Raw genomic sequence first — 22,487 nt, forward strand, 5'->3', positions numbered from 1 at the left:
CCCTGGTTCGGGAAGATCCCACATGCCACGGGGCAACTAAGTCCGTGCACCACAACTACTGAGCCTGCGCTCTAGAGCCCGGGAGCCACAGCTACTGAACCTGCGTGCCACAACTACTGAAGCCCGCGTGCCTAGAGCCCGTGCTCCATAACAAGCGAAGCCACCGCAATGAGGAGCCTGTGCACTGCAACAAAGAGTAGCCCCCGCTCACCGCAACTAGAGAAAGCCCCCACACAGCAACGAAGACCCAACACAGCCAAAAATAAATAAATTAATTAATTTAAAAAAAATGAAGCAAAAGATTTGAAAGCAGGGTCTCAAAGAGATATTTGTACACCCATGTTCATAGCAGATTATTCACAATAAATAAAACATGGAAGCAATCCAAGTGTTCAGCAACAGAATGAATGGATAAGCAAAATGTGGTTCATCCCTACAGTGGAATATTATTCAGCCTTAAAAAGGAAGGAAGTTCCGACACAGGCTACAATATGGATGACCGTTGAGGACATTATGCTGAATGAAATAAGCCAATCGCAAAAAGACAAATACTGCATGATTCCACTTATATTGGGTACTCACAGTAGCTAAAATCATAGACAGAAAGTAGGATGGTAGTTGCCAAGGCCAGGGGAGGGGGGAATGGGGAGTTAGTGTTTACTGGGTATAGAGTTTCAGATTTACAAGGTAAAAATATTTTGGGGGGGGAATTCCCTGGCAGTCTAGTGGTTAGGCCCCGGCACTCTCACTGCTGAGGGACCGGGTTCTATCCCTGGTCAGGGAACTAAAAATCTCAGAAGTCACGTGGTGTGGCCAAAAAAAAAAAAAAAAATATTTATGGGGAACTGTACACTTAAAAATGGCTAAGATGGAAAAGAAATGGCTAAGATGGTAAATTTTATATTGTGTGTATTTTACCCCAATAAAAGAAAGAGTAGAAAAGAAGGAAAAAACCCCACAAACACATAACCTCAGTATCATTATCCCAGCCAAAAAGTGCCAGTGATTTCTCAATTATCAGGAATCCGGACAGTGGCCTGATCCCCAGTGTTTTACCATGTCAAAATATGGGTTTTTTTTTGTTTCTGTATTTTTTTAAAAAATCAGTGTTTAGGTAAGACCCACACATTGCAACTAGTTGATGTTTCCTATAAGAATCCTTTCATCTGTAGGTGCCCCTTGTCTCTCCCTCATTCTCCTCCCACCCCTCCTTGTAATTTATTTATTGAAGAAATGAAGTTTGGCCTGTAGTGTTTTCCCAGTCTGGGTATTGCTGGGAGGTCCTTTGACATGCTTCTCTCTCCCTGGCACTTCCTGTACCTTGGGAGTAGGGTCAAGCGTAGCGGGTTTTTTTGTTTTGTTTTTTTAACTACTTTTTAAAATTGACATATAGTTAATTTATACAGTGTTGTGTTAGTTTCAGGTATACAGCAAAGTGACTCAGTTATATATATATATAAACATTATATATATATATATTCTTTTTCAGATTATTTTCCGTTTTCCATTATAGATTATTACAAGATATTGAATATAGTTCCCTGTGCTATACAGTAGGTCCTGTTGTTTATTTTATATATAGTAGTGTATATATGTTAATCCCAGACTCCTAATTTATCTCTCCCACCCATCCCCTTTGGTAACCTTAAGTTTGTGAGTCTATTTCTGTTTCATAAACAAGTTCATTTCGATCATTTTTTTTTTTTGCGGTACGCGGGCCTCTCACAGTTGTGGCCTCTCCTGCTGCGGAGCAGAGGCTCCGGACGCGCGGGCTCAGCGGCCATGGCTCACGGGCCCAGCCGCTCCGCGGCATGTGGGATCTTCCCGGACCGGGGCACGAACCCGTGTCCCCTGCATCGGCAGGCAGACTCTCAACCACTGCGCCACCAGGGAAGCCCCATTTCTATCATTTTTAAAGATTTCACATAGATGTGATATCATATGATACTTGTCTTTCTCTGTTTGACTTAGTTCTTTTTATATGATAATCTCCAGGTCGGTCCATGTTGCTGTAAATGGCATTATTTCATTCTTTTTTATGGCTGAGTAATATTCCATTGTATATATATGTACCACATCTTCTTTATCCATTCCTCTGTCAGTGGACACTTAGGTTGCTTCCATGTTTTGCCTACTGTAAATAGTACTGCTATGAACATTGGGGTGCACGTATCTTTTCAAGTGAAGAGTGTTGTCCAGATATATGCCCAGGAGTGGGATTGCAGGATCACATGGTAACTCTATGTTCAGTTATTTGAGGAATCTCTATACTGTTCTCCATAGTGGAAGCACAGCATCTCTCAACCACAGCAGTGTGGCTTTGGAGCCGCATAATTCTCTGTGGTGAGGGCTGTCCTCTGCACTGTAGGTTATTTAACAGCATTTCTGTTCTAAAATCACTGGATGCCACTAGCACCCCACCTCCCAGCTGTGATCATTAAAAACGTTTCCAGACATTGTCAGGTGTCTTGACTGTGGTTGAGAACCACTGATCTAGATATTTGATCGCTTCAAGTCCTGCTTTTTTGGCAAAGGTTCCCTGTGGGTGATGTCGTGTCCTCCACCGGGAGGCCTGTGGTGTCTGGCGGTCCCTCTCTTTGTCTTTGACATGCTATGTTGCATTGGGCTTTGTTCACTGTCTCTGGGGCCCCTGAAATTCCATTCTGTTTCCTTGAAGGGGTATTTCTGTGACCAAGAGAAGGCACTGAGGGGCTCTTTAAGGAGTAGAGGATGGAATCCTCAAAGGTCAAGTTTAACAAGGATGCCAAAAAGACTTAAGAGCTTGCGTTTGGGTTTAGAAATCCCATCTCATGGCTGGCTGTAGGATGGGGGAAACTGTGTGGCTGTTTTATTTGCAGCAGTGGGCATGGCCCAGATCAACTGCCCAGCCATCTTCATGGGAGGAAGCAGGCTGTAATCTCCCCTTTTTTAGCGCATAAAGCAGATGGGCAGGCGACAGGTAAGTCAACCCATCATCCATCCATGGGTGTATAGTTCCTGTGTCTCCCCATACCCACTTGGGTGTGTACATTTGGTGTACGAGGTCACCCTGACTCGGAAGTTGTAGTGGGGGTCCCAGGTTGACAATTCACTTTCCAGGTGCTGCCCTGCAGGCAGGAGGTCTCCGCTGGGGCACCTGGTGTCTGCCTCTCTGAGCTGACCTGAGTTGTCTTCCCTTCAGCCCTGGGTCTGTCCGAGGGTCCAGGCCAGAGTAAAGATCAGCTGTCTGGCTCTCAGTATGTAGATGTGGCCTCAGGGCCACAGGGTCATTGAAACCTTTAGCTGCCTCAACTGTGGCTGTGTTGTCCCTTCCCCAGCCTGGTTTCTGAAGAGGACATCTGTGAGCTGCTCAGAGTGTGGCTGTGTCTACCTGTGATGGTCTGGAGGGCAGCTATGTATTTAGGCAGGACTTTGTCAGTTGACAGGTAAAACCAAAACCCTAAACCCAGCCCTAACCTAAATTCTGGCTTTCTTGAGGAAAGGGATTTATTAGCTTATGGAACCGAGGAGGCCACATGGTGGACAGCTTCAGGCACACCTTGATCAAGGAAGGCCTCTCTCTCTCTCTCTCTCTCTCTCTTTCTTGTTTTCCTCTTCCTCTTGTTTTCTTCTTTCCTTAGTGGGTGGCTTCCTCCCCAGCCCTGCTTCTCCAGGAGTGTTCCCCGCAGTTCTAGTTGAGAAAGAGCCTGTCTTCCCACCAGTCCATTAAAAGTCTCAGGGCTGATTCTTATTGGCTTAGCTGTGGTCACATGCTTATCCTTGAACCAATCAGTGTCTGGGGATGGACTGGAATGATTGGCCAGGCTGTATGACTTGTTCTGTCCTGGAGATGGGGGTGGGCTGGGCCACACCCAAAGCACATGAGGGAGCCTGGGGGCAGAGGGAGAGAAACCATCAGGGTCTCTGATCTTGCCTTGCCTGGGGCTTGCTTCCTGGTCAGCAGCGGGTGATCTTGGGCCTCCTGTGCCCCCTCTCTGGGTCTCAGTGCCTTCCTCGCCAACATGGAGTCTCAGGAAGATGAAACAACTGAGCTCTCTGCTTGGCTGTTAGTGAGTGCTCAGTGCACTTGTATGTATCAGATCCTTATTAAGTCCTGCTCAGGGGATACCTCTCAGTCACGGTGACATTTGAGCCGAGACCTGAGGACCCAGGTGCATCTGGGGGAAGATTGTTCTAGGCAGAGGGCACAGTATGTGCAAAGGCCCTGAGGAGGAGACCCACGTGGCAGAGCCGAGTGAGCATAGGAGTTAGAAGGACAGGGGGCAGTGAGGGCGGCAGGGTCACATGGAATTGATCACAGGTCGAATTTTGTACTTCATCTAGTGAGTACTTTGAAGCTGTACTGATTGCCATGGTGGTTAATTCTGAACATGTAACTGCTTCATTGAGACTCTGGAGCCAGGATGCCCAGATACATATCAAATTTTACCACATTATCAGCCTTGGTGGTTACTTACTGTCTGTGAACTTCAGTTTCTCCATCTGTAAAATGGGGAGGGTATCATTAAGAAGCCGTCCTGGAGATGAGGACTCAAGGGCACCTGGGGTATCTGGGACTTGACCCCAGGGGGTGGAGCCACAAGACAGGGAGAGAAGGAGCCCAGGGGGCGGTGCGGGGCGGGGAGGGAGTGAGTAGGTGACTCCATGGGCAACTGGGGCTGGGTCCCTGCTGTGACTTCAGGGAGGCAGCGAAGAGCATGCATCTGAGAGTGGTCCCACCCCAGGATCAGGACTGTGGGCGCCCTGAGCTCAGATGGTTGGGGCTCTAGGGAACAGTGTAGAGCACATCGCCTCTGGGCTGAGGGTTGCCCTGTGGAGTGTCAAGGCCACGGCTCACCTTCCTGCCTGCGTGCACCACACGTGGTGTCCCCAGAAAGCAGCGGAGGGGATAGAGGGACCGCTGGAGGGGCATGGGGGACGCGATGCATCCACTCAGATGGAAGGAGCGTTGGGGACTGAGGGAATGGATAGGCCTGGTCTGTTTCCTTGCTATTATCATCTTTAAGGCCGTTTTGTTCCTAGCGCCCAGGTTGGAGTGGGGGAGGTCGCTGGGTCTGGGGGTCTCTGGCCCGCGGCAGCCTCCACCCCCAGCCGGCTCCTCTCTGCTCCAGCGCAGGCGCCCACTGCTCACTTCCCACCCACCTAGGTGGTGCAGTACATCGGGGAGATCTGCCGCTACCTGCTGAAACAGCCGGTGAGCGAGGCAGAAGGGCGGCACCGCGTGCGCCTGGCGGTGGGCAACGGGTTGCGGCCAGCCATCTGGGAGGAGTTCACGGAGCGCTTCGGCGTGCGCCAGGTCGGCGAGTTCTACGGAGCCACCGAGTGCAACTGCAGCATCGCCAACATGGACGGGAAGGTGGGCGTGGGCGGGGCGGCCCGGCCCGGGCAGGTCTCGGGGTTCAGGGATCGCTGCTACCTATGCCTCGCCGGCCCCGTGTCCCCAAAGAACAGCCTGGAGTGTGGTGGGCAGTTCGGCCAGGGCACTCGGATGCTTTCTTCTGGCTTGTCCAGTCATGTGACCGTCGCCCCTGAGTTCAAATTCACAGCGTGACTGTGTTGTCCTGGGCAAGCACCTCAGCCTTTCTGAGCCTCAATTTGTAGCAGTGGAGGTGGCAGGGGAGAGCAGGGCTCTGGGGGGGTTTCAGGGCCAGAAATGGGGTGCTGATCTCCTCCTACTGGGCAAGTCACTCAGACTCCTTGGGTCTTCGTTTCCTTATCTGTAAATGGGGTTAACAACTTATTAGGTTTGTTCTAATCACCCAACATCATGAGCTCAGCACAGCACCCCTTCCCCGTTCAGTAGGCACTCTGCAAACAGATGCTTTTATGATTAATAATTATTATCTCCACTCTGCCCTCTCAGGACCCTCCTTCTCCCTTATTAAGCCCTTCCCATCCAAAGTCAGGAACAGAGAACGAGAAGAATAATACATCACCCTAGGGGGTAGGGGTTCTTTCTGTCTCTCGCTGCTGGGTCCCCAGCACCTGAGGACAAGGCACAGTCCCCACCACGCACATCTGTTGAATGGACGGTCCCAGAGCACACTCTGGCCGTACCAGCAGAGGTTGCCGCTCTAACAAATATACCCAACCGTGTGCAGCGGCAGAAACCCATTAGGCCTTTCTGCTCATAGAACTGAGCCAGGCAGGGTGACATGCAGTGGGCAGCGGGCAGAAGCTCTGCCATTGTCCCTACATGGCTTCAGGATCACTTTGGCCATCCACTTCCTGCCAGCCTGGAAAGTTTTAAGGACCAGGAAGTGGCGGCCGGCTGGCAGGTCTCCTCACATGACTGCAAGGGAGGCTGGGAAGGTGGGAGAGGGGGGCACGATTCCTGGCAGGATGCTGCACTTAATACCCCCATCTTTCAGATCATCCAAGGTCACAGAGTTGGGTGACACTAGGGAGTGCTAATTCCAGGCCCTGGGGCAGGAGAGGCAAGGTGTGTGTGGGGGGGGCGGGGAGGACACCGTGTCACCCCGGGGCTCCTCGTTGACTCGGCTGGCCGCATCCCAGGTCGGCTCCTGTGGCTTCAACAGCCGCATCCTGCCCAATGTGTACCCCATCCGACTGGTGAAGGTCAATGAGGACACCATGGAACTACTGCGGGATGCCCAGGGCCTCTGCATCCCATGCCAGGCCGGTGAGCAGGGTCCCACCCAGTCCCCCGGGGAGCCGGGGCCCCCCCCGCCTCCTGCCCGCCCAGCACAGCCCGAGCGCCGCCTCCTCCCTAGGGGAGCCCGGCCTCCTCGTGGGCCAGATCAACCAGCAAGACCCTCTGCGTCGCTTCGATGGGTACATCAGCGAGAGTGCCACGAGCAGGAAGATCACCCACAGCGTCTTCCGCAAGGGTGACAGCGCCTACCTCTCAGGTGTGCAGACCCTGGGGGCTGGCCGTAGGGATGGCAGGTCGCCGTCTTACCTCCCCCTCTCCTCTCTGCCAGGTGACGTGCTGGTGATGGATGAGCTGGGCTATATGTACTTCCGGGACCGCAGCGGGGACACCTTCCGCTGGCGTGGGGAGAACGTCTCCACCACTGAGGTGGAGGGCGTGCTGAGTCGCCTGCTGGGCCAGACAGATGTGGCCGTGTACGGGGTGGCCGTGCCAGGCAAGCTGGGGGCTCTGGGGGTGGTTCTAGGGTCCTGGGAGCAGCCCCGGAGGAGCCCAGCCAGGAGGAGCTTGGAGGTACAGGTACCCCTGTAGGCAGGACCTGAAGCAGTGCACAACCTGGACAACTGCACCCGACAGGGTGGCGGCCTGGATCTGGAATCTCTCCTCATGCCTGATGTTGAGCCTCAGTTTCCTCATCCAGAAAATGGGCTCATGAAATCAGCCGTGGCTCAGGGCTGCAGGGAGTGCAGCAGGAGCTCCATAAAATGTTTGCTGCTTTGGCGAGCATTATTCCGGGTGGAAGGGACTGGAGGTCAGAAGCCAGGGGCCACCGTTGGAGGGTGGATCTGGTCCCATGGAGGGGCGAAGGGCGGTGGTCTCAGCCAAACCTCTGTCTCCAGGGGTGGAGGGCAAAGCAGGCATGGCGGCCATTGCGGACCCCCACGGACAGCTGAGCCCCAATGCCCTGTACCAGGAGCTGCAGAAGGTGCTGGCACCCTACGCACGGCCCATCTTCCTGCGCCTCCTGCCCCAGGTGGACACCACAGGTGCGGCCCCCTGTCTCTTCGTGTATCCATCTGTCTTTTAGTTCCTCAGTCATTTACTTATTTGTCCTAGTTCAGTCCCTGTGCCAGGTCCGACGTAATGGTTCATGGCCAGCCGGCACTGTGGGCCAAGCCCTTTTCTTGTTTTATTTACATACTTATTTCTTTCTGTTTCTCACTCGCACTCCCACTGGGTATCCTGCAGTATTGGGTGCATTTCTTTATATTCAGCATTTTTTCTGATGACTAGGAAATTTGAGCAAATCATCTCACACCTCTGAGGTTTCCTCTGCTGTAAATCACCCTTCGTATCTTTGACCCGTCTTTGTATTGCCTCATCTTTCTTTGTGATTTACGGAAATTTCCCGTAATAGTCTAGATGTTAATTCCATAGTGGTTTCAGACCTTCTACATCTCTTCTGTTTTGGAATCTCTTAACTCTGTCCATGGTGCCCTTTATTGAAAAGGAGCCTCTAATTTTGATACAAACTTAAACACCACCACCACTACCGCCTCTGCTTTTTCAATTTTGTGGTTTGTGCTTTTGAAGTTTCATTTGAAAAGAAAAAAAACCTTCCCAACTCTAGAGCACACAGGGATTCTCCCTCCATTTTTTTCTACCAACCCTAACCCTGTCTTTCACAAAACCCTTCTTTAATAGTCTACCGCAGGGAGTGCAAACTTTTTCTTAAAGTCCCAGATGGTAAATATTTTCAGTTGTGGGCCACAGCCTCTGCAGCAATAATTCAGCTCTGCAGCTGTAGGGCAAAAGCAATAGTAAACAGTGTGTACGTGAATGGGCGTGGCCCACCTCGAATGGTGGGCCGAATCTGGCCCGTGGGGTGGGCCATGGGCCTATAAGTTGCTGACTCCTGACCTACTGTGTGACAGAGCCAGCCCTGTCACCTTCTTGGTCTTGTGGGGGGTCGGCACGTGACCAGGCAGGGGGTACACAGAGTTTCAGGCCATGATGAGGGTGGTCAGGGAGGCCTCCCTGGAGGAGGGGGCATGAAGCTGAGATCCAAAGGCCAGGGGGGAGTCAGGCAGGCAAAATGGGGAAGAATGTTCCTAGCAGAGGCCTCTTCAGAGGCCTGGAGGTGCAGGACAGGATGGCGAGTTGGGGGGGGTGGATTCCTGGAATCCCCCTGCCGAGTCCCCACCCCACCCCCACTTCCACCCCCACCCCCATCCCCACAGGCACCTTCAAGATTCAGAAGACGAGGCTGCAGCACGAGGGCTTCGACCCACGCCAGACCTCAGACCGGCTCTTCTTCCTGGACCTGAAGCAGGGCCACTACCTGCCTCTGGATCAGGGTGTCTACACCCGCATCTGTTCGGGCGCCTTCTCCCTCTGACGCTCTTCCTCGGCCCACCAGAGACTTTGCACCAGGCCCAGCAAGCGAGGGGGGCTTGAGCCAGACAGCCCTGCCCTGTCCTGGGGGCAGAGAAACTGGATCCCGGGAGGAGCCTGTATTTCCCGCCTTCACCCTCCTCCTCTCCCCCTCTGGTTGCCCGCTGCCTGTCTTCCACTCCTGTGTCTGTGTGTGTGTCTGTCTCTGCGCCCTGCTTCTCGGCCTCCCTCCTGCCCCTGACTGCCCTCACCTCTCTCCTCCATCTTTCCTCCCCTGCCCTCTTCCTGCCGAAAGTAGAACAGACATTTCCTGGGAGCTGGGGTCTGTGCGGAGGCCCAGCTGCCTTGGGGGCCTCCGCGGGTCCTCCCCACTGGGTGGTAAACCCGAGTGGGGCCTCTCCACCTCCCTCTCAGCTGTGCCTTAACAAGGCCCACCCAGCCCAGACCTCCCTAGGCTGCTAGATTCCTGGACGTTGTAGCACTGCATGAGCTCCAGGCAGGCCCTCCACTCTCCTTGCGGAACTGAGGAGCCGGGGGTGTCTGCCTGGCCAGCCCGGGAGTAGGGGGGCCTCGGCCAGGGGTGCAGGTCAACGGGAAATCTCTCCCCGGCCGGGCCAATTGCCTTTTGCACTTCCTATCCCTGGTGGGTCTCCCTTGCCTTGCCTGCCCTTCCTGATACCCCAGAAACTTCTGGAACTGACTGTGACCACTTGGATGTTTCCCCTGCCCAGATGTCCCTGTTCAGGTGTCTCCCCTGAAGATGGCTCTGGGTGGCTGCTCAGCCTACTGCTCAGATGCTCACCCTGGCAGAGGCCTCTTGGGGATTCTACCTGGTGTGGCTGCTGGAGGGACACACGGGAGTGGCAGCAGTGGGGTTGGGAGAAGCCTCCAGGCCAGGGGTGGCATCTGAGATGGCCTCTTGGGCCTCAGGCATTCCAGCCTATTGAATGTCCCGCTAGCCTTGCTAGTGACAGCTCGGACCCTGGGTTGGTGACATCCCGAGACAACCCTGCCAGGACGGCTCGGACATCCCCATCAGCTTCGTCGATGGCTCAGCCTGGACACCCACCGTTGGGGCCTGCCACCCAAACTGCCCCTCTGTCCCTGCCCCCGGCAGCACCGTCCCGCACCTAGAACAGCAAGGCCAGTAGCAGGTGACCCCATGCTGTTTTGCACGGGCCTTTCTAAGCACTGAGATTTTGTTTCCTAGCTGAATTTAAGAAATAAACCTAAAAAAAAAAATAAATAAACCTGCAGAGTGTCTGGTGCCTGATGGGAACTCAGTCACTCACCGTTTGTCCCCACGTGGCCCAGAACCCTGTCAGTTTCAGGCCTCTCACCGGGGAACACACAGTCACCAGACATGAGCAAAACACACTCAGCCTTTACTTACAGCTCCTGTTGCCTCTTCTCCAACCTGCAAGGCTTCAGGGGTCTGGGGATGGGGGGCGGGGGGTGGCACGTGGGTTAGCGTTCTCGCCACCTCCCTGCAGCCTCCGGGTCCTCGCATAGCCCCGTGCTGACCTTGGTGGTCCCGGGAGAGGGACAGCCTATCTGCCTTGGGTTCCGGCAGGTGCACAGGATGGCCGGGGACAGAGGGTGTGTCCTGGCATGTCTGGCTGCCCCAGGAAGGGAGCCCCTCTGTGTGTGGGGTCAGCACGTAAGGCCATAGCTCTGGGCGAGAACCACTGAGCCTGCAAGGGTAGCTGCCTGAGATGGGATTTGAACCCAGGACATTGAGCTCCAGAGTTCATACTCTCAGCTCCCACCTTCAGCTGTCCCCCCTCCAGAATTATAATGTCTGTCTCATCTCCATTTCAAGGGACAGAGGAAGAAAGTCTTACGACAACGGAGCATTTGCTAGGAGGGAGCGCCCAGGGGGCGACCCTGGGGTTGGATGGGGGGTGGATGAGTCCTTGGCCAGCTCAAGGATGGATGAACCATTGATGTGTGGAGCTGGTCCTTGGCTGCCCACAGTGCAAAGAGGGGGATGTAAGGTATAGCCTCTGAGATGCCCAGTGAGGGTGGGAGAAGGATCTGGTGCTGGTGGGGATGGAGCTTCCCTGGTGTGCTGATAAGCAAGTGTATTCTGGGTAACATCCCTTCAGACATCCAACCACCTCCAAAGGTATCATCATGGTCCCCGTTGTACCGATGAGGAAACTGAAGGCACAGGGAGGGGAATGAACTCATTGTCAGGGCCTCTGGTGAGAAAGTGGCCCAGTGGGGACCTTTCTCATTGCAAAGCCTGTGACGCTAGTTGCAGCAGTGTAAGAAGTTCTCTCCAGACCAGCAAGAAAATAATCCTGATGTCTCTTAGGATCAGGGTCTGCATTTGTTTGCTTTCTAAAATTAATTAATAGGGGACTTCCCTGGTGGCATAATGGTTAAGAATCTGCCTACCAATGCAGGCAACACGGGTTCAATCCCTGGTTCGGGAAGATCCCACATGCCGCAGAGCAACTAAGCCCGTGCGCCACAACTACTGAGCCTGCGCTCTAGAGCCCGTGCTCCGCAACAAGAGACGCCACCACAATGAGAAGCCTGTGCACCGCAATGAAGGGTAGCCACGGCTCACTGCAACTAGAGAAAGCCCGAGCGCAGCAACGAAGACCCAACGCAGCCAAAAATAAATAAATAAACTTATTAAAAATAATAAAATTAATAGATTTTACTTATTAGGGCAGTTTTAGGTTTACAGGAAAATGAGTGGAAAATACAGAGTTCCCATATACCCTCTCACCTCTGCGCCACTGTTTGCACTATAATTAACATCTGGCATTAGTGGGCTACATTTGTTACACTTGATGAGCTAATGTAGATACATTATTATTAAGCCAAGTCCGCAGTTTACATTAGGGTTCACTCTGTTATACATTCTGTGGGTTTCAACAATTGCATAAAGACATGCATCCACTGTTACAGTATCACAAAGAATAGTTTCTCTTGCCCTAAAATTCCCATGTTCCATCTCTTCATTCCTCCTACCCCAACCCCTGATCTTTTTACTGTCTCTACAGTTTTGCCTTTTCCAGAGTGTCATGGACTTGCAATCACACCATGTGTAACCTTTTCAGACTGGCTTCTCTCAGCAAGATGCATCTGATGTTCCTCTATGCCTTCTCGTGGCTTGATAGCTCTGTATTTTTTATACCAAATGAGAAGCTCTGTGACTTGCCCCCGGGACCCTCGGTAAATCAGGAAGAGAGCTAGGATTCGAAGGTGCTGTGCCCTGAGCCTCTCCTTTTTGGAGCGGCCCTGGAAGGATGTGCACAGAGGGGATGTCTTTATTTGCGATGTGGGAAGAAAAACGCCCCAGCCCGGCGTTGGCAAGTACACTGTGAGAGGCAGGGGCTGAGAAGTGCATGAAGGACCAGGAAGGAGCAGCAGCTGCCCGAGAGGGCACATGGAGGAGGAGAGTTGGGGGCCAAGAGCTTCCTGAGGACGGGCGGCTGCAGGCTGAATCCCTGCCCCACACCCCTTGAGGGTCTCCATCACTCTGGGGAAGATTCCAGGCTCTGGCTAGCGCTGTCATCCTGCAGGCTTTTTTCCTTGTACCACAGATGGTTGTTTCCAGCCTGTGTCTGGCCTCAGCGCCTTTGCTCCTGCTGTCTCATGTGCCTGAATCACTGGTTTATTTTTTAAGTGAGCTATTATTCATATACCATAAAATGCACCCTCTTAAAATGTGCAACTTAGGGCTTCCCCGGTGGCGCAGTGGTTAGGAGTCTGCCTGCCAATGCAGGGGACATAGGTTCGAGCCCTGGTCGGGGAGGATCCCACATGCCGCGGAGCAGCAGAGCCCATGCGCCGCAACTACTGAAGCCCGTGCTCCGCAACTACTGAAGCCCGTACTCCACAACTACTGAAGCCCGCGTGCCTGAAGCCCGTGCTCCACAACAGGAGAAGCCACCGCACCGAGAAGCCCGCGCACCGCAGCGAGGAGTAGCCCCCGCTGGCAGCAACTAGAGAAAGCCCACGCACAGCAACGAAGACCTAACGCTGCCAAAAATAAAAATAAGATGAAATAAATGAATTTAAAATATAATAAAAATAAAAAAACATTTAAAATGTGCAACTTAGTGGCTTTTAGTATATTCACCAGGTTATGCAGCCGTCCCCTCTGTCTAGTTCCAGAATATTTTCATCACCCCAAAAGGAGACCTCATGTCCCTTAGAAGTCACTCCCCGTTCCCCTTCCCCAGCCTCTGGCAAGTACTACTTTCTGTCTCTACGGATATGTTTTAGACATTCCATAGAAATGAAATCATATATGTGGCCTTTGGCGTCTCACTTATTTCACTCGATATGTTTTTAAGATTCATCCAAGTTGTAGCTCATTCCTTTTTATGGCCAAACGATATACCATTGCAAGGAGAGACCGCATTTTGTTTAACCATTCACCAGGTGATGGACACTGAGTTATTTCCACTTTTTGGCTATCGTGAGTAATGCTGCTGTGACCATTCACACAAATGTTTTTTGTGCGAACATGTCTTGAATTCTCTTGGGTATAAACGTAGGTGTGGAAGTGCTAGGTCACACGGTAACTCTATGTTTACAGGTCTTTGACCCATTTACATTTTTGTATATGGCAGGAGGTATGGATCTGTATTCTTCGTTTTCTACTGCTGCTGTAACAAATCACCACAAATTTAGTGGCTTAAAATAACGCCAATTATAGCTTTGAAGGTGAGAAGTCAGAAATGGATCTTACTTGACTAAAATCAAGGTTTGGCAGGGCTGCATTCCTTCTGGAGCTTCTGAGAGAATCCATTTCCTTGCCTTGTGCAGCATTTAGATACCGCCAATATCCTTGGCTCGTGGCCTCTTCCTCCATCTTCAAAGCCAGCAACAGTGGGTTGAGTCTTTTTCATGCTGTCAATTCTCTGGTCCTCCTTCTTTTATTTTTAGTGACCTCTGTGAGTACATTATGCTCATCCAGGTAATCTCTTTTAAGGACAGCTGATCAGCAACCTAATTCCATCTGCAAACTTAATTCCCCCCTGCCAAGTAACCTAACATATTCACAGGTTTTGGGAATTACAGTGTGGACACCTTAGGGGGGGGACCATCATTCTGCCTACTACAAGGTTCAACTTCATTCCTTTTTTTTTTTTTTTTTAATTTTTTTTTTTCTTTTTTGCCTGCACCATGCAGCATGTGTGATCTTAGTTCCCCGACCAGGGATCGAACCCATGCCCACGCATTGGGAGCAGGGTCTTAACCACTGGACCGCCAGGAAGTCCCTCAACTTCATTTCTTTTGCATGTGACTGTCTAATTGTCACACCATTTGTTGAAAAGACTATTCTTTTCCCGTTGAATGGTTCTGGCACCCTTGTTGAAGATCCACTGACCAGAGACATACGGTTTGCTGTTGCTGTTTTTCATCTCAGTTCTATTCTATTGATATATATGTCTATCCTTATGTCAATACCACACTGTTTGGCCACTGTAGCTTGTAGTAAGTTTGAAATCAAGAAGTGTGAGTCCTCCAACTTAGTTCTTTTTCCAGATTGGTTGGCTATTCGGGGTCCTTGAATTTCCATGTGAATTTTGGAGTCAGCTTGTCAATATCTACAAAAAAAGCTCTCAGAATTTTGATAGGGATTGGCATTGTATCTATAGACCAACTGGGGGAGTGTTGCTATCTTAACAATATGAAATCTTCCGACCCATGAACATGGGATGTTTTTCCATTTACTTAGATCATCTTTCAACTTTTTTCAGCTAAGTTTTATAGTTTTCAGTGTACAAGTCTTGCACCTCTTTTGCTAAATTTATTAAGCATTTTATTCTTGTTGATGCTACTGTAAATGGAATTGTTTTCTTGCTACTTCTTTTAAAGATGCACTACCTATGCAAATCTCATTGCACTTACTACACTCTCCTAAACTCTCTGCTTCTGAGACGTGGTCCAGCTGCCTTGACCCACCAGGCCTCCTGCCCCTTCCAGTCCTCCCTGCCCATGTTATTTCCTGAATATTCTATCTTATCAGCCAAGGCCCACTTGCCTCAGTCTGGGAGTTTCTCCAGGCAAGAGCCAAGGGTGGAGGACTCTCTGAGTCCTCAGCGAGACACAGAGGTCTCCAGAGAGAATATGCAGGAGAAACTCAACAAGTGTATTTTCAGCCCCTACACTGTGCCATAATTCAGGGGGCTTTGGAGGACTCGGTGAACATAACAAATATCCCTGTCCTCATCAAGTCTATATTTTAATTAAAGAGAGAGACGACAAATACCAGCAAGACAAACATAAGTTCAGGAATGCAAAGTCCACCAAAACGCGCCCTCCTCCAGGAAATCACCTCCCTCCACCCGACCCCAGGTCCCCCTCTTCCCGAGCCTGGAAGCTCTGAGCTCCCTTCTCTGGCCCCGCCCTGATACCGGGAGGTTGAGCGCAACTGCACCTGCTCCGCCTGCCGCAGCCCAGGAAAGAGTTCGATGAGCGCGCAAAGAATCAATGAGCGCGGCCGGACCGGCTGCCCCACCCCGCCGGGATTTCACTCGTGGGACTGCGCATGTGCTACAAGCAGCCGCCCAAAGGCATCGAGGGTTGTGTACCAGGACCAGTCTTCGCGCAGGCGCACTGGCGGCTGCCGGGAGGGCTTCCGCCTCCCTGCTGCCGCCGTCGCCATGGCCTCGCCGGCCCCCGGCCTCATCTCGGTCTTCTCGAGCTCGCAAGAGCTGGGCGCATCGCTGGCACAACTGGTGGCGCAGCAGGCAGCGTGCTGCCTGGCGGGGGCCCGCGCCCGCTTCACGCTCGGCCTGTCAGGCGGCAGCCTCGTCTCGATGTTGGCCCGCGAGCTGCCCACCGCCGCTGCCCCCGCCGGGCCAGCCAGCCTCGCGCGCTGGACGCTGGGCTTCTGCGACGAGCGCCTTGTGCCCTTCGAGCACGCCGAGAGCACGTACGGCCTCTACCGGGTGAGAGCTACGGGGGCCGCCGGGGGTCACGTCGAGAGGGCCACACCCATTGCCTGAACCCGGCTACGGGGGTATTGCAGGGTCACACCGTGCCCTCTGCCTCTATCTGGACTGGATCTGGAAATGGTCTGCTGGGTGCCCTGAGGTCTGGGCTGCACCTCCACTGCCACCCGTGTGGAAAGTGGGGATCTTGAAGCCTCTCTTGATGGTTTATCCGGTAGCCAGGTAGAGGGAATGGCATGGGCAAAGGCGTGGAGGTGAAACAGAGGGGTCCATTCCAGGGACCTAGAGAAGGTCAGGCGCCGCAGGCTCGTAGCGTGCAAAGGCAGAGTTAGGGCAGAACCAGGTAGGAGGGATCTGGTGTGGAACCTGGGCCTCAGATTCCCCATCTGTAACCTGGACGAGTTCTCGGTGGTCTCCACACAGCTTGTGGCGCTGATGACTCCGTGACTGGTTATCTTTGGCCTGGGGCCCCAGACTCCTATAGAATCAGGGGACCCCCTGCCCGCCGTTTTACAAGCAGGAAAACTGAGGCTTGGAGGTTCTGTGATCTGAGCTGGGTGCCCACACCTCCCCCCCAGCCCCCTGCGTCTCAGTCAACTCTTCTTGCCATGGATGGAGGAGGAAAACCCACCCAGGGAAGTGTGGGAGGTGCAGGTTTGGCCAGAAGCCTCAGGTCGCTCAGGTCCTGGATGTGTTAAGTTCTCTTCACAAAGAAGCTTGAGGTGATGGGTTTTTGTTTGTTTTGGTAATAAGCAGGAAGGTTTACTGATTACCAAGCGCTTTATCCATCATCTCACGAAACCCCACAATAGCCTATGAGGCGGGGGCTGTTAGTACCTCCATTTCATAGACGGAGAAACTGAGGCCAGAAGAGGAGAGTCACCTAGTAACCAGTGAGGGAGCCGGGGTATGAACCTGCCTGGCCCAGCCCCCCAGATAGCACCTGGGACCCATAGCAGGGACAGGGGCCACCCTTAAGTCTGCTTTCCTGTGTGTCTTCCCCCAGAGCCTAATTTAAAAGTGGGCTCTTGTTTCTTTTTACTTTGCGTGACTTTGAAAGACTTTTAATTAGAAAAGCCGTACTTGCTCAAGTAACAGAATTCTAACAGAACAGTCAAAGAGAAAGTTGCACGGATATTCAATGCGTGTCCATGTATCCAGCACTAGGGACAGGTCCCTCGCAGGGCTCATTGTGGGGCAAGGGGTACCAACACACAGGGCAATAAATAAGGGAAATCCACTCCGAGCCATAACGTAATGCAGTTTGGACAAAAGATAATAGTGTAAGATGATAGAAAGTGCCAGGGAAGAGGGGGGAGCATCTTTCAGCCAGGATGGTGGGCATTGGGGGGCTCTGAGGAGGTGACGTTTGGGCTGTGACCAGAAGGTGTGAGGAGCCCGCCACTGGTGAGCTGGGGCAGAGGGTAGAGTAGAGGCAAAAGCTGTGCGGTGGGAACAAACGTGGGGCGAGGATCTGCTTCTGCCAGTTCCCCCGTGAGGGGAATCATATTAGTTCCCTGGGCCTGCCGTAACAAAGTACCACCAAATGGGTAGCTTAAAACAACAGGTGTTGATTCACAGTTCTAGAGGCCAGAAGTCCAAAATCAAGGTGTTTTCAGCAGAGCTGTGCTCCCTCCAAAGGCTCTAGGGGAGGAGGCTTCCTTGCCTCTTGCAGTTTCTGGTGGCTCCAGGCGTTTCTTGACTTGTGGCTGCATCACTCCAACCTCTACCTCTGCTTCTACGTCATCTTCTCCTCTGATTTTCTCTTTGTGTCCTCCCCTTATAAGGACACCAGTCATTGGATTTAGGGCCCATCCTAATGCACTGACTTCATCTTAACTAATGACAACTGCAAAGACCCTCTTTCTAAATAACTGAGGTTCTGGGTAGACATGAATTTGGGGGGCCACTACGCAACCTGGTACAGGGATGCAGAGGTATTCCTCTCCATGAGGATGGACCCCGGGCACCTTGGGGCTCTCTAAGCATGAATGGCTCACCCTGTTCTATGGGCCTTCTGCTGTCCAGGCTGGGAGGATTAGCTGGGGCCACCTTCCCGGGGATGGTTCCTCAGCACCTACAAAGTGTTTAGAGAGAGCCCACCCGATCAACCAGCAGTTCCACTTCCAGGAACCTGCCCAACCGATGCCCAGCCTTGGGCTCCCTGGAAGCCCAAACTGAGGAGGAGGGAATGACTCTGACCCTGTGGGGGAGGGCAGCTAAGGAGGGGACTCAGGTGACAGAAATGGGGCACCCGTACTCCATCCGGCTTTGCTCAGTACAATCCCCAAGGGTGTGTATAGATGGGGACCTTGGACAAAGCAGGTCTTTCCAACGATGGATCTGATCGTGCCCCTCCCCAGCTCACACACCCTCCTTGGCTTCCCATTACCCTCAACACAGAGCCCACACTCAGACGAGCATTCAGGGGGGTCAGCACCATAAGGTCTGGCGGGTTTATCCCATGTCCCTGCCGCCTTCCCCCACTGCTCCAAAAACTATATTGTTTACTTGCTTTTACTCTGTGGTTCAGCTCAGCATTGCCTCGGCTGAGCTAGTCCCTGTCTGAAAGGAGGCACCGAGGTGGGGGTTGCCAGCATCCATCCCAGAGCAGATCCAAGGCCCTGGGGCTCATCTCCATGGGAGAGGGCTAGAGCCCTCTGCCTTGCGGGAGGCCTGATTCCAGGTGCTTCTGCATTAAACCCACGGATCCTAAGTTGGGGTGCCTGCTATGTGCTGGGCACGCTCACTCCGTAGTGGCAGCCCAGAAGACGAATCAGTGCTTTTCATAATTATATGTCATGCCACCAGGCAGCACTACGGGGGAGGTGCAGGCAGGGGTGGCTGCTCAGACGAGGCAGCTTGAGGGATGTGTAAGAGTTTCCCAGGCAGGGTGAGCAGCCGGTGTACCCACTGAGGCAGGAAGGTCAGCAGGGCCTCGTGGAGGGCAGAGAGGGGCTAGGTTTTATCCTGAAGGCCAATGGACCCTGGGGGTTTGTCTGTTTGTTTGTTTACTTTTATTGGAGTATAATTGCTTTACAGTGTTGTGTTAGTTTCCGCTGTACAGCAAAGTGAATCAGCTATAAGTACACATATATCCCCTCTTGTTTAGATTTCCTTCCCATTTAGGTCACCACAGAGCACTGAGTTCCCTGTGCTATACAGTAGGTTCTCATTAGTTATCTATTTTATACATAGTAGTGTATATGTGTCAATCCCAATCTCCCAATTCATCCCACACCCCCCTTTCCCCACCCTGGGGGTTTAGAAACAGGGCTGTGGTGTGGCCAAACAGGTGCAGGCTGGAGCCAGGAGGCCCCCAAGCACCATGGACTTGAAAGACCTCTGGCGGAATGCCACTGGGAGCCTCACTCACACGGGAAGTGGGTATAATGACAGTCATGTCCTCACCTGGAGGATCCAGGTAGTCATAGGTGCAAGTCCCATGCCACCACAAACTGTGTGTTTCTGTTGGTGACACTGTGCCTCCGTCTGCTTCAGACCCACCTGCTCTCCAGGCTGCCGATCCCCGACAGCCAGGTGATCACCGTTAACCCCGAGTTGCCCGTGGAGGAGGCAGCTGAGGACTATGCCAAGAAGCTGAGACAGGTGAGTCCCTCGGAGTAGCTGCAGCAAGACCTCATCCATCCGATGGCCTCTCCCGGAGTGCCGGAGCTGCCCTGCTGGGGGCACTGTGCGCTCAGCACTGGCAGAAATTCTCCCTGGGGGCAGTCAGCAGACCCAGCCTCACCCTGCAGAGCCCCCTTTGAGGATCCCCCCTCTGAGAGGCCACAGCCCTGCCCTGGGGGACCCCAAAGGTGGCCTGGTCTCTGACACCCTGGTAGTGGGCCTGGGTCTTCAAATCTTGGGGACAGTTTTATACCCACACTGTCAGCCAGGTGGACAGTGAAATGTGGAACCTTGTAGATTAGAGTTCCTTTTTTTGCAGGTGAGGCTGAGCATTTCTCACTGGGTTACAGTGACCTGTTTTTCTGACAACTGTTTCTTTGTGTCCTCTGTGCCCTTCCCTCACAACTTCTTGGGACTGTCTTCTTTCCTCACCCAGGCATTCCAAGGGGACTCCATCCCGGTTTTCGACCTGCTGATTCTGGGTGTGGGTCCCGATGGCCACACCTGCTCACTCTTCCCAGACCACCCCCTCCTGCAGGTGAGCACACCCACGAAGGCCCTGCTTATGTCTGAGCCCCAGCCTCTGCCATCTGGGGCTTCCAGAGCACTGGAAGGTGCCTACAGCATGGTGTGAGTCAGCCTCTGCCAACAGGCATGCCCTCTGGGCTTGACCCTTCTGAGCCTCAGTTCACCCATCTTAAAACAGGAACCTTAAATCAAGTACCACAGGATTAGTAGGGCGGGATGGAACGATGGATGGACAGTGCTTGGCATGTGTGAGTACTCAAGAGGTCAAGTGACATTGTCCTCCTGTCTCTACCTTGGGCCTCCCTCCCCAGGAGCGGGAGAAGATTGTGGCTCCCATCAGCGACTCCCCGAAGCCACCTCCACAGCGCGTGACCCTCACACTTCCTGTGCTGAATGCAGCTCGAACTATCATCTTTGTGGCAACTGGAGAAGGCAAGGCAGCTGTTCTGAAGGTAACAGCTGAGGGCCCCCTTCCCAAGAAAGTTGTAGGCATAGAATATGGCCCTAGACACTACTGTGCTGAAAGCACCAGATCCCGGGATATTTCAGTAATTCTTGGGTTGAAGGGGAGATGAAAACTGCAAATACAGGCTAGTTAGGAGTTAACAATTATGAAATGAAATGGATGAGATGAGGCCAAAACTGCTCAGAGGTAAATTCGTAGCACTTAATGCATATACATATATAGTTAATTGTCAAATAGAAGACAATTGAAATAAAGAAATCAAGCACTTTAGAAAGCTGCTTTTGCCCTGTAACAGCAGAGCTGAGTAGTTGCGACAGAGACAGGATGTGATCTGCAGAGCCGAAATAGTGACTCTCTGGTCTTTGTAGAAGAGGTGTGCTGACCCCCATATTAAACAGTCACATGATAAAAAGGAAGAGACCCCATCCCTCCTGATTGCTTGAAGCTAGGACATCCGGGATGGGCGATATCACCTCTTGAGGGTAGGAGAGGTCCAAGGGTTCTGGGGTGTGGGCAGGGCCCCACGCTCCTGCCCTCTCCACACAGCGCATTTTGGAGGACAAGGAGGAAAACCCGCTCCCCGCCGCCCTGGTCCAGCCCCGCACTGGGAAACTTTGCTGGTTTCTGGACGAGGCAGCAGCCCGACTCCTGACCGTGCCCTTCGAGAAGCATTCCACTTTGTAACTGGTGCCGAGATGCTACAGCTGGGACCACGCACAGCCCGAGTGGGCCGGGATCTTCCCAGTCTGGCCCCCGCTGCCAGCCCACTCCAGGCTTCATTTTAGAAAAGCCGAGTGGTGCCACTGGAAGCCGATAGGGTCTGGCCACCAGCCCTGCCCAGGGGCTCAGCCCATGGGCCGCGGCTCTGGGTGACTCAGTTATTAAAAGGAACATCTCTTTGAAGTCTCCGCTGTCTCGTGGTCCTTGGTGGGCAGTGGGACTGTTGGTCCCCGGGTGGAGGGCCTGACCTGCAGCCCTCATCCCAGCGCGTGGAGGGCAGGGAAGGGCCCCCTGGATGAGTGTCCTGGGGCTGCCATAGCAGAGTACCACAAACCAGGTGGCTTCGAACAACTGAAATTTATTGTCTCACCGTTCATGAGGCCAGGAGTCTAAAATCAAGGTGTCAGGAAGGTTACATCCTTCTGGAGGCTCTGCAGGAGAATCTATCCCAGGTCTCTCTCCTGGTAGCTGCAGGCAATTCTTGGTCTTCCTTAGCTTGTAGACACATCACTCGTCTCTGCCTCTGTTGTCACATGGCCTTCTCTTTGTGTGTTTCTCTGTGTCCTGTCCTCCTTTTTTATTTTTGTCTGTTTTTTTGTTTGTTTTCTTGGCCATGCCACTCGACTTGCAGGATCTCAGTTCCCAGAGCAGGGACTGAACCCGGGCCACGGCAGTGGAAGCCCAGAATCCTAACCACCAGGCCACCAGGGAACTCCCTCTTGTCCTCTTCTTTTTTTTTATAGATAAGATTTTTTTAAATATTTATTTTATTTATTATCATTTATTTTTGGCTGCATTAGGTCTTCGTTGCCGCGCATGGGCTTTCTCTAGTTGTGGCGAGCGGGGCCTACTCTTTGTTGGGGTGCGTGGGCTTCTCATTGCAGTGGCTTCTCTTTTTGCGGAGCATGGGCTCTAGGCGTGCAGGCTTCAGTAGTTGTGGTGCGCAGGCTCAGTAGTTGTGGCTTGCGGGCTTAGTTACTCTGCGGCATGTGGGATCTTCCTGGACCGGGGCTCGAACCCGTGTCCCCCTGCATTGGCAGGCGGATTCTTAACCACTGCGCCACCAGGGAAGCCCTCCCTCCTGTCCTCTTCTAATAAGGACACCTGTCATTGGATATAGGACCACCCTAAATCCAGGCTGAGCTCATCTCAAGATCCTTAACTCATTTTGTCTGTAAAGATGTCTATTCCAAATAAGATTACATTC

At 52.7% G+C, this 22,487-nt stretch overlaps 2 protein-coding genes across 5 annotated transcripts in view; both read left to right on the plus strand.

Moving 5' to 3' along the window:
• SLC27A1 (solute carrier family 27 member 1) overlaps positions 1 to 10,420 on the plus strand; it is a 29,449-nt gene extending 19,029 nt beyond the window's left edge. The window contains exons 8-13 of one of the 4 annotated variants that reach the window (XM_022558420.2): positions 5,147 to 5,356; positions 6,517 to 6,643; positions 6,735 to 6,872; positions 6,945 to 7,109; positions 7,513 to 7,659; positions 8,854 to 10,419. In XM_022558420.2, the coding sequence (XP_022414128.1) occupies positions 5,147 to 5,356; positions 6,517 to 6,643; positions 6,735 to 6,872; positions 6,945 to 7,109; positions 7,513 to 7,659; positions 8,854 to 9,011 (945 nt within the window). In that variant the 3' untranslated portion in view covers positions 9,012 to 10,419. Of the gene's footprint in view, positions 1 to 5,146; positions 5,357 to 6,516; positions 6,644 to 6,734; positions 7,425 to 7,512; positions 7,660 to 8,853 lie in introns of those variants that run through there. The other 3 variants (XM_089905268.1, XM_022558415.3, XR_016391470.1) reach the window with 3 other exon arrangements.
• A 5,148-nt stretch (positions 10,421 to 15,568) lies between these two features.
• PGLS (6-phosphogluconolactonase) lies at positions 15,569 to 21,463 on the plus strand. Its single transcript, XM_022558619.3, has 5 exons — positions 15,569 to 15,933; positions 19,438 to 19,545; positions 20,003 to 20,104; positions 20,406 to 20,546; positions 21,107 to 21,463. The coding sequence occupies exons 1-5, from the start codon at positions 15,646 to 15,648 to the stop codon at positions 21,242 to 21,244; spliced, it is 777 nt and encodes a 258-aa protein (XP_022414327.1). The 5' UTR covers positions 15,569 to 15,645; the 3' UTR covers positions 21,245 to 21,463.
• Positions 21,464 to 22,487: the final 1,024 nt, after the last annotated feature.

Source organism: Delphinapterus leucas, unplaced genomic scaffold, assembly GCF_059928025.1.
Source record: "Delphinapterus leucas isolate spDelLeu-1000000601 "Yukka" unplaced genomic scaffold, BTC_Dleu_Yukka2 spDelLeu_asBTCV2_sq25, whole genome shotgun sequence".
NCBI classification, from domain to species: Eukaryota; Metazoa; Chordata; class Mammalia; order Artiodactyla; family Monodontidae; genus Delphinapterus; species Delphinapterus leucas.